The sequence below is a fragment of the Neopelma chrysocephalum genome, unplaced genomic scaffold (genome assembly GCF_003984885.1).
Source record: "Neopelma chrysocephalum unplaced genomic scaffold, ASM398488v2 Primary Assembly neopelma1_205, whole genome shotgun sequence".
Lineage (NCBI taxonomy): Eukaryota > Metazoa > Chordata > Aves > Passeriformes > Pipridae > Neopelma > Neopelma chrysocephalum.
Genome location: NW_020897867.1, coordinates 4,976 through 17,048, shown reverse-complemented (window position 1 = coordinate 17,048; position 12,073 = coordinate 4,976). Strand labels below are relative to the sequence as shown.

At 64.8% G+C, this 12,073-nt stretch overlaps 1 protein-coding gene across 1 annotated transcript in view; it reads left to right on the top strand.

The window, feature by feature from the left end:
* LRP1 (LDL receptor related protein 1) overlaps nt 1-12,073 on the top strand; it is a gene marked incomplete at its 5' end in the record, with an annotated part of 53,224 nt that overhangs the window by 36,182 nt on the left and 4,969 nt on the right. The window contains 26 exons of the mRNA XM_027703096.1: nt 140-329; nt 669-873; nt 1,329-1,521; nt 1,746-1,871; nt 1,958-2,086; nt 2,681-2,800; nt 3,410-3,523; nt 3,912-4,061; nt 4,308-4,442; nt 4,866-4,982; nt 5,163-5,291; nt 5,374-5,496; nt 5,906-6,046; nt 6,125-6,312; nt 6,814-6,997; nt 7,236-7,321; nt 7,583-7,702; nt 7,997-8,184; nt 8,578-8,783; nt 8,977-9,165; nt 9,317-9,465; nt 9,877-9,970; nt 10,237-10,353; nt 10,445-10,564; nt 11,023-11,145; nt 11,701-11,826. Of these exons, the coding sequence (XP_027558897.1) occupies nt 140-329; nt 669-873; nt 1,329-1,521; nt 1,746-1,871; nt 1,958-2,086; nt 2,681-2,800; nt 3,410-3,523; nt 3,912-4,061; nt 4,308-4,442; nt 4,866-4,982; nt 5,163-5,291; nt 5,374-5,496; nt 5,906-6,046; nt 6,125-6,312; nt 6,814-6,997; nt 7,236-7,321; nt 7,583-7,702; nt 7,997-8,184; nt 8,578-8,783; nt 8,977-9,165; nt 9,317-9,465; nt 9,877-9,970; nt 10,237-10,353; nt 10,445-10,564; nt 11,023-11,145; nt 11,701-11,826 (3,762 nt within the window). The remainder of the gene's footprint in view (nt 1-139; nt 330-668; nt 874-1,328; nt 1,522-1,745; nt 1,872-1,957; nt 2,087-2,680; nt 2,801-3,409; nt 3,524-3,911; nt 4,062-4,307; nt 4,443-4,865; nt 4,983-5,162; nt 5,292-5,373; nt 5,497-5,905; nt 6,047-6,124; nt 6,313-6,813; nt 6,998-7,235; nt 7,322-7,582; nt 7,703-7,996; nt 8,185-8,577; nt 8,784-8,976; nt 9,166-9,316; nt 9,466-9,876; nt 9,971-10,236; nt 10,354-10,444; nt 10,565-11,022; nt 11,146-11,700; nt 11,827-12,073) is intronic.

Genomic DNA, 12,073 nt, shown 5'->3' with positions numbered 1-12,073 from the left:
AGGGTTGTTTTGGCTGTAATTAAAAGCAATAATTTCAGTGTCCTGCAGTCGGGGTCAGCGTTGGGTGCGTGGGGTGAACCGGCAGCCTGGCGGGGGTCTGGGGCTGGACGTGACCCCTGCCTGTCCCCCAACCCTGCAGACGTGGGCTCGGTGGAGGGGCTGGCCTATCACCGTGGCTGGGACACGCTGTACTGGACGAGCTACACCACGTCCACCATCACCCGGCACACCGTGGACCAGAGCCGCCTCGGGGCCTTCGAGAGGGAGACGGTGATCACCATGTCGGGGGACGACCACCCCCGCGCCTTCGTGCTGGACGAGTGCCAGAAGTGAGTGGCCCTCAAGGGTCCAACCAGCCCCCCACCACCCCCAGGGGTCCACGTGGTCCCCTTCCTGGGGTGGAAGCTCTGGATCCCGGCACAGAGAGGACTGGACCCCCAGGGAGGAAAGGCCGCGTGCCCCCCTCGCCACGAATCCTTCAGCGCCCCGAAGCAACACCAGGCCCCCTGTCCCGTCCCCATCCACGGGGTGCCACATCTCCCAGCTGGCTGCAGCGGCCTCTTCCATCCCCCTCTTGTGTGGGAATGATGTCCCATCCATCCCCTGAGTCCCTGGGAGCCCCCCAGCTCTGAGCCGGGGCTGCAGAGGGTGCGTCTCTCCCCTTCCAGCCTCATGTTCTGGACCAACTGGAACGAGCAGCACCCCAGCATCATGCGAGCCACCCTCTCCGGTGCCAACATGCTCATCATCATCGACCAGGACATACGGACGCCCAACGGGTTGGCCATCGACCACAAGGCCGAGAAGATTTACTTCTCTGACGCCACGCTGGACAAGATCGAGCGCTGCGAGTACGACGGCTCCAACCGCCACGTGAGTCCTGCGTGGCAGGGAGGAGAGTGTCCAAACTGGGGCTGGAGCGTGGTCAGAGGGAAGCAGAGCTACCCCCGGGGCTGGGGGAGATCAGACATCCCCCAGGGGAGGACACTCTGTGTTTGGGGGGATGTGGGGCCGTGTCTCACAGCGGGTTCCTCCTGCTCGTGGTTCTCCTCTGTCCCTGGGAAGTGAGGACGTGGCCTCAAGCTGCACCAGGGGAGGTTCGGGTTGACCATCAGAAGGAATTTCTTCGTGGAAAGGGGTTGTTAAATGTTGGAACAGGCTGCCCAGGGAGGTGGTGGAGCCTTGGAAGCGTTCACGGCCAGGTTGGACAGGGCTTGGACCCACCTGCTCTGGTGGCCGGTGTCCCTGCCCGTAGCAGGGGGTTGGGAACTGGGTGATCTTCAGTGTCCCTTCCAGCCCGGCCCATCCCAGGGTTCTGTGCCCGGCAGGTGATCCTGAAGTCGGAGCCCGTGCACCCCTTTGGCCTGGCCGTGTACGGGGATTACATCTTCTGGACGGACTGGGTGCGCCGGGCCGTGCAACGCGCCAACAAGTACGTGGGCACCGACATGAAGCTGCTGCGCGTGGACATCCCCCAGCAGCCCATGGGCATCATCGCCGTGGCCAACGACACCGACAGCTGTGAGGACCCTCTGCCCCATCACCGCAGCCTCCCCAGCTCTGCCCCTCGCCCTGTCTGCAGGCCAGGGGAGAAGGGGAAGCCACTCGGGGACATGGGGTGTCCCCAGCGCCCTGCGCCCCTGTAGAGCCTGGGGAGGGATCACGACTCCTCTTTGCCCCAGCAGGGCAGGGACTGCTGGGTCTGTCCCTCCCGTGACCGCTGTCCCTCTGTCCCTCTGTCCTAGGTGAGCTGTCCCTGTGCAGGGTGAACAACGGCGGCTGCCAGGACCTGTGCCTGCTCACCCCCAAGGGACACGTCAACTGCTCCTGCCGCGGGGAGCGGGTGCTGCAGGAGGACCTCACCTGCAAAGGTGAGGGGGTGGGAGGGAGCGGGGAGTGGAGGGGGAGAGGCCCATCTCAGCCTGGCAGAGCTGACGCTCCCCGTGCCCTTCCCCAGCCCTGAATTCCACCTGCAACGTTCACGAGGACTTCGAGTGTGGGAACGGCGACTGCATCGACTTCAGCCGGACCTGCGACGGCGTCGTGCACTGCAAGGACAAGTCGGACGAGAAGCAATCCTACTGCAGTAAGGTTCCTCCTCTTGCTGCCTTGCTCACCCACACACACGCCCTGGCACCCACAGACACCCTGTGCCAGCCCTCAGCTCTGCCCAGAGAAACACAGACTGGTTTGGGTTGGAGGGGACCTTAAAGATCATCCCGTTCCACGCCCCTGCCACGGGCAGAGACACCTTCCACCAGACCAGGTGGCTCCAAGCCCTGTCCAGCCTGGCCTTGAGCACTGCCAGGGCTGCTTGGCAAAGGGAACCAGGACTCTGCAGTGTCCTCATGTGTCCCTGAGGTGCTCGCGGTCACTCCTGCCCCCCCAGAGGTGCACCCAGCCAGGCTTTGAGGTCTCCAGACCTTTTCCAGTGCTGGGGGGCAGGCTGGAGAGTGGGACACCTCGAGCTGAGCTGCTGGTGGGGGCTGCACCACCTCCTTCAACACCAGCCCTCACCCCTCACCCTGGCCAGCCCAGCACGGGGAGCGGGTTCCCCAATCCTGCTCTGTAGTTTCTTCCCCTTCTGAAGGGTCCCTGAGGAATCTGAGACCCTCGGGGGTGCCCGCCCTCCCTCGTGCTCACCTCCTCTCCTCCTCCTCCTCCTCCTCCTCCCTGGCAGGCAGCCGCAAGTGCAAGAAGGGTTTCCTGCACTGCATGAACGGGCGCTGCGTCGCCAGTCGCTTCTGGTGCAACGGCGTCGACGACTGCGGGGACAACTCGGACGAGGTGCCCTGCAACAGTGAGTGTCTGCCTGGCACCCCGCCAGCCCTTGCCAGGGCTCCATCAGCTGCCTGGGACGGGGATGGCAGCGGCAGGAGGGAGGGAGGGAGTGACCGTCAGCTTTGACAGGAGCGGAGCGGAGCCAGGGCTTAACGGGGAGCCAAGGTCGAGCTCGTGCTGCTTTGCAAAGCTCACGGAAATGACAGCTGGGAGGAAAAACTCCTGGGCACGGGCACGCAGCGCCCAGAGCCTCCCAGGAAGGGTGGTGTGACAGCCAGCAAGGGCACAGGGCGCGGTGTCACTGCTCCTTATGGCTCCCAGGCATCCCCGAGGGCAGCATTCCCTCTGGGCTGCAGGACCTGCCCGCTCGGTCCCAAACTGCCAGGGATGCTCAGGAGCTTCCCAGAGCACTGTCCAGGACTGGTGGTGCCAGGGAGAGGGGCTCAGGCTGCCGGGAGGCGCTGGGTCTCATCCAGGAGGGGATCAGAGCTGGGAGCACGGGATGAGAGCCCGGAGCTGTGCGGGCAGTGGGGGGTGTGGGTGCCCCTCTGCAGCGCCAGTGGGTGCCCTGGGGTGGGTGTCCACACTCCCAGCCTCACCTGCTGCTCGGGCTTCTTCCCCCTGGCAGAGACCAGCTGTGCTGCCACCGAGTTCCGCTGCCGGGACGGGACCTGCATCGGGAATTCCAGCCGCTGCAACCAGTTCATCGACTGCGAGGACGCCTCGGATGAGATGAACTGCAGTGAGTGCCCCAGCTCCTGTCCCTCCCCCGGCTCTGGGGATGCTCCTGCCCTCGGTGCTCGTGGTGGGCACCTGGGTCTTTGGGATCTGTGCCGGCTTGGGAAGGGAGGAGGGCCCTGCTCCCATCCCACAACCACCTGAGGCAGCCCCAGCCCACCACTGCAGCCCCCCTGTGCCGTGCTGGGCACCCACATCCACCACCCCCCTGGTCCTGGAACCTCAGGGCACACGTGGGGCAGTCAGCTGGGTGCTCTGTGGGGAGGGACGGGCTCCGGCAGCAGTGGGAGCTGGACCAGAAGCTCCTGCTGTGGGTCCTGCTGTGGGTCCTGCTGTGGGTCCTGCTGTGGGTCCTGCTGCCTCACCGGGGCTCCTGCCGTGGTTCCCCGCAGCCGCCACCGACTGCAGCAGCTACTTCAAGCTGGGGGTGAAGGGCACCACGTTCCAGAAGTGCGAGCACACGTCGCTGTGCTACGCGCCCAGCTGGGTGTGCGACGGCGCCAACGACTGCGGGGACTACTCTGATGAGCGCAACTGCCCCGGTGAGAGAGGGAGGGGAGAGGGACACAGGGCTGTGGTGCTGACCCTCCAGCTGGCTGCGACCCTCTGGGGTCTGTTTGGGCCACAGGGGCTTCGTTTGCCCACCAGGAGCTGTGCCCTCGCAGCTCCCACGTGGAGGTTGCCGGGGTGTGGGAGCTCGGGGGGGATTTCTGGGGGAGGAATCCTTCAGCTCTGGGTTCAGGGGGAGGCAGGATGTGACCATGCTGATGTTTCCCTCCCCACGCCAGGCGCCAGGAAGCCCAAGTGTCCGGCCAACTACTTCGCCTGCCCGAGCGGGAGGTGCATCCCCATGACCTGGACCTGCGACAAGGAGGACGACTGCGAGAACGGCGAGGACGAGACCCACTGCAGTGAGCGGCAGGGTGGGGACAGCCACAACTCGGGCCATGGCACGGGGGACGGGGCTGGAGGGTGGGGTAGGGCCCTCTTCTCTCCCTGACATCCCTTTGCCAAAGGCCAGACCCCAGGTTTTTCCCCTCACTCACACACTGGGGCTTTTAGCTGTGTATAAATGGCCTCATGTGCTGGTTTGCTCAGTGTCTGTGGCCTGTTTGAATGTGGCCAGTTAGGGCTCCCTTCAGCTCCATTTTTACTTCCAACCTCTCTGTTAAAGCCCCAAACAGTGCTCAGGAACTGAGCTGGGGAACCTCCCCAGCTCCAGGGCAGGGAGTCCCAGTCCAGCAACCCCTGGGCTCCCAGAGCCTGTCTGGCCCGGCCTGGCCGTGCTCTGCTGCCCTCTCCTCCCCTTGTCACCTCGCTCTGATCCCCCTCTTCTCCTCTCCCAGACAAGTTCTGCTACCCCGTGCAGTTTGAGTGCAACAACCACCGCTGCATCTCCAAGCTCTGGGTGTGTGATGGGGCTGACGACTGCGGGGACGGCTCTGACGAGGACAGTCGCTGCCGTGAGTCTGCTCCAGCCCTTCTCCCCCCCCTCTCAGTCCCTGCCTGCTCCACTGCTGTGTTCCTGCAGCCTTCACCCATCCCTTTCCCACCCTGAACTCTGGATCTTGGGGCTCCCTGGAGACGTGCCGGTCCTCCAGCAGCGGGGTGACCGGGCTCCTTCCCGCTCCTCCCTTCCCCAGGGCTGACCACCTGCAGCTCAGGGTCCTTCCAGTGCCCGGGCACCTACGTGTGCGTGCCGGAGCGTTGGCTCTGCGACGGGGACAAGGACTGTGCGGACGGAGCCGACGAGACCCTGGCTGCAGGATGCCGTGAGTTCCCGAGGGTCTGGGGGAGGCAGGAGGGCCGGGGGGAGAGGGCAGGGGCTGACGGTGGTGCCTCCCCCCCCCGCAGTGTACAACAACATGTGTGACGAGCGGGAGTTCATGTGCGGGAACCGGCAGTGCATCCCCAAGCACTTCGTCTGCGACCACGACAACGACTGCGGCGACGGCTCCGACGAGTCCCCGGAGTGTGGTGGGTGCCCGTGAGACCGAGGGGGACACTGAGGGCTCTGGTGGCTTTGGGACGGGGCCCAGCGGGGGTTTGATGTGAGCAGGGTGAGGGGGAGCCCGGAGAGGGAGCAGGAGGAGTTCGGTGGTGGAGAGCAGCCCCCCAGCCCTGCTGCGGGCACCCGCCCTGGCACAGGGGTCCAGACCCACAGACATCCAAACCCACAGAGGGATCCAAACCCACGGAGGGATCCGTGTGCCTGCAGAGCAGCCCTGTCCCAGGCCAGCTGCAGGAGGTTTGGCTGTGCAAGGCTCTGTGGAGCTCCCATGTCTCCGGGTGGCTCACGAGTTTGGGGTGGCTCCGTGGTGCCCCTGTGTCTCTGGGTGGCTCGGGGAGGGGGGGGATGCTGTCTGAGCCCCCCTCCCTCCCACAGAGTACCCCACCTGCGGCCCCCACGAGTTCCGCTGTGCCAACGGGCGCTGCCTCAGCAACCGGCAGTGGGAGTGTGACGGGGAGTTCGACTGCCACGACCACTCGGACGAGGCGCCCAAGAACCCGCGCTGCACCAGCCCAGGTACCTGCGGGGTCCTGGCAGGGGGGAGCGGGGTCCCAGCCACCCCACACTGACCGCTGCCGCCTCCTCTCTGCGCAGAGAACAAGTGCAACGACTCCTTCTTCCTCTGCAAGAACGGGAAGTGCATCCCCGAGGCGCTGCTCTGCGACAACAACAACGACTGCGCCGACGGCTCCGACGAGCTCAACTGCTTCATCAACGAGTGCCTCAACAAGAAGCTGAGCGGCTGCTCCCAGGAGTGTGAGGACCTCAAGATTGGGTACAAGGTAGGGGGCCAGGGGCTGGGGGGCCTGGCTGGAGGGGTCATCGAGTCATGGAATGGCCCGAGTTGGATGGGACCCACGAGGATCATCGGAGTCCGACTTACTCCCCTGCACAGGGCAACCCAAAATCCCGCCATGGGCCTGAGAGCATTGTCCAAATGCTTCTGGGGCTCTGAACTGCCCTGGGGAGCCTCTTCCAGTGCCCAACCACCCTCCTGGGGGAAGAACCTTTCCTTAATATCCAACCTCAACCTCCCCTGACACGGCTCCAGCTGTTCCCTCTCCTTCCTTCTCCACAGACATGAGGGTTGTGTCTGTAGCTGTATCTGTCCTGTGCCAGCTGGGCAGGGGACGCAGCGCGGGCGCTCCTGGCGCTGCTCGTGCATCCCAGCTGTCCTTGCTGAGCCCATGTGTCCCACGGTGACACCTGTCACCTCCCAGCACCTGTCACCTCCCAGCACGGGGGCCCTGGGGGTGTCTGACAGCTCCGGGTTGCTCCTGCAGTGCAGATGCCGTCCCGGCTTCCGGCTGAAGGACGACGGGAAGACCTGCATCGACATCGACGAGTGCTCCACCACCTACCCCTGCAGCCAGAAGTGCATCAACACCCTGGGCAGCTACAAGTGCCTCTGCACCGAGGGCTACAAGCTCAGGCCTGACAACCCCACCAGCTGCAAGGCTGTCACAGGTGAGAGCCGGGTGTGGGTGCGGCACCCGGGATGCTCCCGGAGACCGTGGGATGCTCCTGGTGACCCTGGGATGCTCCTGGAGACCGTGGGATGCTCCTGGCGCTGGAGTTGGTCACAGGGCGAGGTGGCTGCTCCCAGCTCGTGGAGGGGTGGGGCAGGGAGGGTGGCAGGCCTGCAGGGTTCTGCCCGTGTCCCAGAGGTGCTTCCCTGCCACTTTTCTTGCTTTTCCCCCTGCAGATGAAGAGCCCTTCCTCATCTTCGCCAACCGGTACTACCTGAGGAAGCTCAACCTGGACGGCTCCAACTACACGCTGCTCAAGCAGGTGTGGGGCCAGCTGGGAGCAGGAGGGGCACCAGCTGGGATTTTGGGATGGAGGGGGGCCCAGAAGGACGTGGGAGCTGCCAGCTGGGGAGTTTGGGCTCTTAGCTTCCCAGGGGGATGGTGGATCCATGTAAATGGCAGGAGGTCACTGTAGGCAAGGAACAGGCAGTGAGGCTGTGGGCTCTGCAAAGTCCCTGAAAGCCCCGTGCCAGCAGCTGAGGCTGCCACAACCCTTCTCCCTCCCTCCCTCCCTCCTTCCCAGGGGCTGAACAACGCCGTGGCTCTGGATTTCGACTACCGGGAGCAGATGATCTACTGGACGGACGTCACCACGCAGGGCAGCATGATCCGCCGCATGCACATCAACGGCAGCAACGTCCAGGTGAGGGGCTGGGGCAGCCCCTGCTCCTCACCCACCTCCTGCCCCGAGAGGCTGCCCGGAGGGGCACCTGGGGCGCCAGGGAAGGGACACCAGCCCTGCTGTGGGGTCATCACTGGGCTCAGGGAATCAGCCTGGATTGCTGCGGGGTTGTTTTCCATCCCCACCCCGAGCAGGGGTGCCCTCCGTGCTGCCCTGAAGAGGGGGGGGCAAGGAGTCTGGGAAGGGGGAAAGGGGACCTGAGTGAGGTTTAGCTCTCCCTGTCCGGCCCCAGCAGCTCCGGTTTCCTCCTGGCAGGTTCTTCACCGCACGGGGCTGAGCAACCCCGATGGGCTGGCCGTGGACTGGGTGGGAGGGAACCTGTACTGGTGTGACAAGGGCCGGGACACCATCGAGGTGTCGAAGCTGAACGGGGCCTACCGGACCGTGCTGGTCAACTCGGGCCTGCGGGAGCCCCGGGCGCTGGTGGTGGACGTGCAGAACGGGTGAGAGCCTGGGGGACCTGGACCTTCTGTGGGGCTGTGGTCACCTTGCCATAGCCCTGGAGGCTGGGAGGTGGGATGGAGCCTTCCCTCCTGGCCTTCGGGGTGCTTTTCCATGCCTTGTGCCCATGCACCTGGGATGCCATAGAATTCCAGGATGGTTGGGTTGGAGGGACCTTAAAAACCATCTCGTTCCACCCCCCTCTTCCAGGGGGCACTTTGTGCTATCACAGGTTGCTCCAAGCCCCGTCCAACCTGGCCCTGGACACTTCCAGGGACAGGACAGCCACAGCTTCTCTGGGCAACCTGTGCCAGGGCCTCCCCACCCTCACAGGGAGGAATTTCCATGGTTTGGGCCGGACTCAGCTTCTCCCTGCTCTTCTGTTTCACCCCCAGTTACCTCTACTGGACGGACTGGGGGGACCACTCGCTGATCGGGAAGATCGGCATGGACGGCACCAACCGCAGCGTCATCGTGGACACCAAGATCACTTGGCCCAACGGCCTCACCCTCGACTACATCAACAGCCGGATCTACTGGGCCGATGCCCGGGAGGATTACATCGAGTTCGCCAGCCTGGACGGCTCCAACCGGCACACGGGTGAGGACCACGGGGCTCCCGGGCAGCCAGCGGGCCCTGGGGGGCTCTGGGCTGTGGGCCAGTGGGATCAGTGGGAGCCAGGGCTGCAGGGGACGGTCCCCAGCTCCAGCCAACTCCTCTGTGCCCGGGGAAGGGGCACATGTGGGAGGGGGACATGGGGCAGCCCCTCGGTGACCGCCCGCTCCCCTCGCAGTGCTGAGCCAGGACATCCCGCACATCTTCGCCCTCACCCTCTTCGAGGATTTCATCTACTGGACCGACTGGGAGACCAAGTCCATCAACAGGGCCCACAAGACGACGGGAGCCAACAAGACGCTGCTGATCAGCACCTTGCACCGGCCCATGGACATCCACATCTACCACCCCTACCGCCAGCCCGACGGTGAGGGGGGCCAGAGAACGACCCTGGGAGAGGGATGCCGGGCTGGGCAGGGGAGCAGGAATGGGCTGACAAGGGTCTTGCAGCTCCTGTGTCACCCTGAGGGTCCCCAGCTCGGTCTGACTCGCTGTTGTCCCCCCGCTCTCCCCTGCAGTTCCCAACCACCCCTGCAAGACCAACAACGGCGGCTGCAGCAACCTCTGCCTGCTCTCGCCGGGCGGGGGGCACAAGTGTGCCTGTCCCACCAACTTCTACCTGGGCAGCGATGGCAAAACCTGTGTCTCCAACTGCACAGCCAGCCAGGTAACCCCCTGCCTGCCTGCCCCTGCCTGCCCCTGCCTGCCCCTGCCTGCCCCTGCCTGCCTGGACATCCCCTGTGCCCGTCTCCATGTCCATCCTGCCGTGGTCTCCCCAGGGGTGCTGGGGTGCAGACATCTTCTGTGGGCACAGGTAGCATGTCCCTCCTGTGGCACTTCACTAGGGGAGCCAGAGACCCTCCAGCTCTGGAATGTTCTGCCTGTCCCCCCTCCTCAAACCCCAGGGGTTGGGTGGGGGGGACACAGGGTTAAGGCTTTGCTCCAGGTCAGGACGTGGAGTGTCCAGAGGGTACCTCGGACAGGGCAGCACGGGGGCTGAGCTCCCTGGGGACAAACAAAGCCTTTGGGGTCCTCCTTCCCCATCCCGAGCCACCCCACGAGCTCCTCTCTCCATCAGTTTGTCTGCAAGAACGACAAGTGCATCCCTTTCTGGTGGAAATGCGACACCGAGGATGACTGCGGGGACCGCTCGGACGAGCCCGAGGACTGCCGTGAGTGCCGGGGGGTCACCACAGCTCCCGACACCCCAGAGCCCCTGGGCTGTCTGAAAAACCCCGTGGAGGGGAGGGTCACCCCAGTAACGGGGCTCAGGGAGCAGTGGGACACGCCCGTCCCTGTGTAGGGACTGTCCCACGGAGCAGAGCCTGGGATTGGGTGCTGGGTCCCTGCTGAGGACCCCTGAGGGGGAAGCAGGGGGTTGAGGTTCGGCCTAAAAACGTTCCCCAGAGCAAACCTGTCCCCCTGTGTCCCCCCACAGCTGAGTTCAAGTGCAGGCCGGGGCAGTTCCAGTGCTCCACAGGGATCTGCACCAACCCAGCCTTCATCTGCGACGGGGACAACGACTGCCAGGACAACTCGGACGAGGCCAACTGCGGTGGGTTCCCGTGTCCCCTCGCCACCCCCAGGCCCCCCCGGCACGGGGCTGCAGCCTGTCACCCCCTGACTGTGTCATCTCCCCCCCCCAGACATCCACGTGTGCCTGCCCAGCCAGTTCAAGTGCACCAACACCAACCGCTGCATCCCCGGCATCTTCCGCTGCAACGGGCAGGACAACTGCGGGGACGGGGAGGATGAGAAGGACTGTCGTGAGTGGGGGAGCTCGGGGTGTTGGGTGGGAGCAACTGTGGGCTGGGCTGAGGGGCTCAGATCCCCACCTTGGGGTGTTTGGGGCTTTTCTCTGTAACCCTGCTCAGCGCAGAACTGTCCACATCACCCCACTGCCTCACAGACACTCCTCCTTCCTAGTGGAAATTAAATCCTTAAATCCCTTAAAGTGGCCTGTTCGGTGTTTGTCCTGGATTTGGGCTGAGTCTGTTGCCCAGCCGAGGGATTTGTGGCCTCTGCCCTGTACCCCATAGCTGAGAACCTTCTGGGACCCCCACGGGGCTCTGCTCCCCTCTCCCACACCGAGCATGGCCGGACCCCTGTGATCCCCTGAGCATCCTGCAGCCCTGCAGGTGGTTTTTGGGGGGGGATAGGGAGTGACTGGCAGCCCCTCATCTGCCCCACTACCCCTCCTGACACCCCTTTCTCCCTCCTGCAGCGGAGGTGACCTGTGCCCCCAACCAGTTCCAATGTGCCATCACCAAGCGCTGCATCCCCCGGGTCTGGGTCTGTGACCGCGACAACGACTGCGTGGATGGATCTGATGAACCTGCCAACTGCAGTAAGGGGGGGCCTGCGTGGGCAGGGGGGGCCTGGCCAGGACAGAAACAGGGGCTCCCCACTGCTGGTCACCAGCGTGTGTCTGTGGGGTGGTGGGTCCCTGTTCAGTCCCTCCTTGGTCTCTGCTCTGTCCCTACTCCATCTCTCCTCAGTCCCTGCTCCATCCCTCCTTGGTCCTTACTCCATCCCTACTCAGTCTCTCCTCAGTCCCTGCTCAGTCCCTCCTTGGTCCCTGCTCTGTCCCTACTCAGTCCCTGCTCCATCCCTCCTTGGTCCCTACTCAGTCTCTCCTCAGTCCCTGCTCAGTCCCTCCTTGGTCCCTGCTCGGTCCCTGCTCAGTCCCTGTGGGCGGTGGGTGAAGGTGGTGGTGGCTCTGCCTGGATCTGTCCTGCTGGAATCCTCCTCCCCCTGACTTCTCCCTGGAGAGCTGCTTGGAAACAGGGGGTCCCACCCCCCCCATTCCAGGCAGGAGCGCTCAGCCAGCTCCAGGCTGTTCATCAGGAGAGTGAACCGTGCCCGTGCTGACGCCCTTTCCGTGTCCCTCTGTCCCCTCCAGCCCAGATGACCTGTGGGGTGGACGAGTTCCGCTGCAAGGACTCGGGCCGGTGCATCCCGGCGCGCTGGAAGTGCGATGGGGAGGACGATTGTGGGGACGGATCCGACGAGCCCAAGGAGGAGTGTGGTGAGCAGGGGCTGGGGGGACGGGCCCCTGTCACCTCGAGCCCCCCCGTTCCCCACGGGCAGGGCTGGCCTGGCGCTGGCTGTGCCCTCTGGGGTGGTTCAGATGCTCCTTCTCCAAGTGCTGCAGGCACAGTGGGATTGGAGGGAGGTGTGGGACAATGCTGACTCCTGTCCCTGTACTGTCCCTCCCCAGGGCAGTGCTGCCCTCTGTCCCTGTCCCATCCCTGCCCATGTTTGGGGCAGTGCTG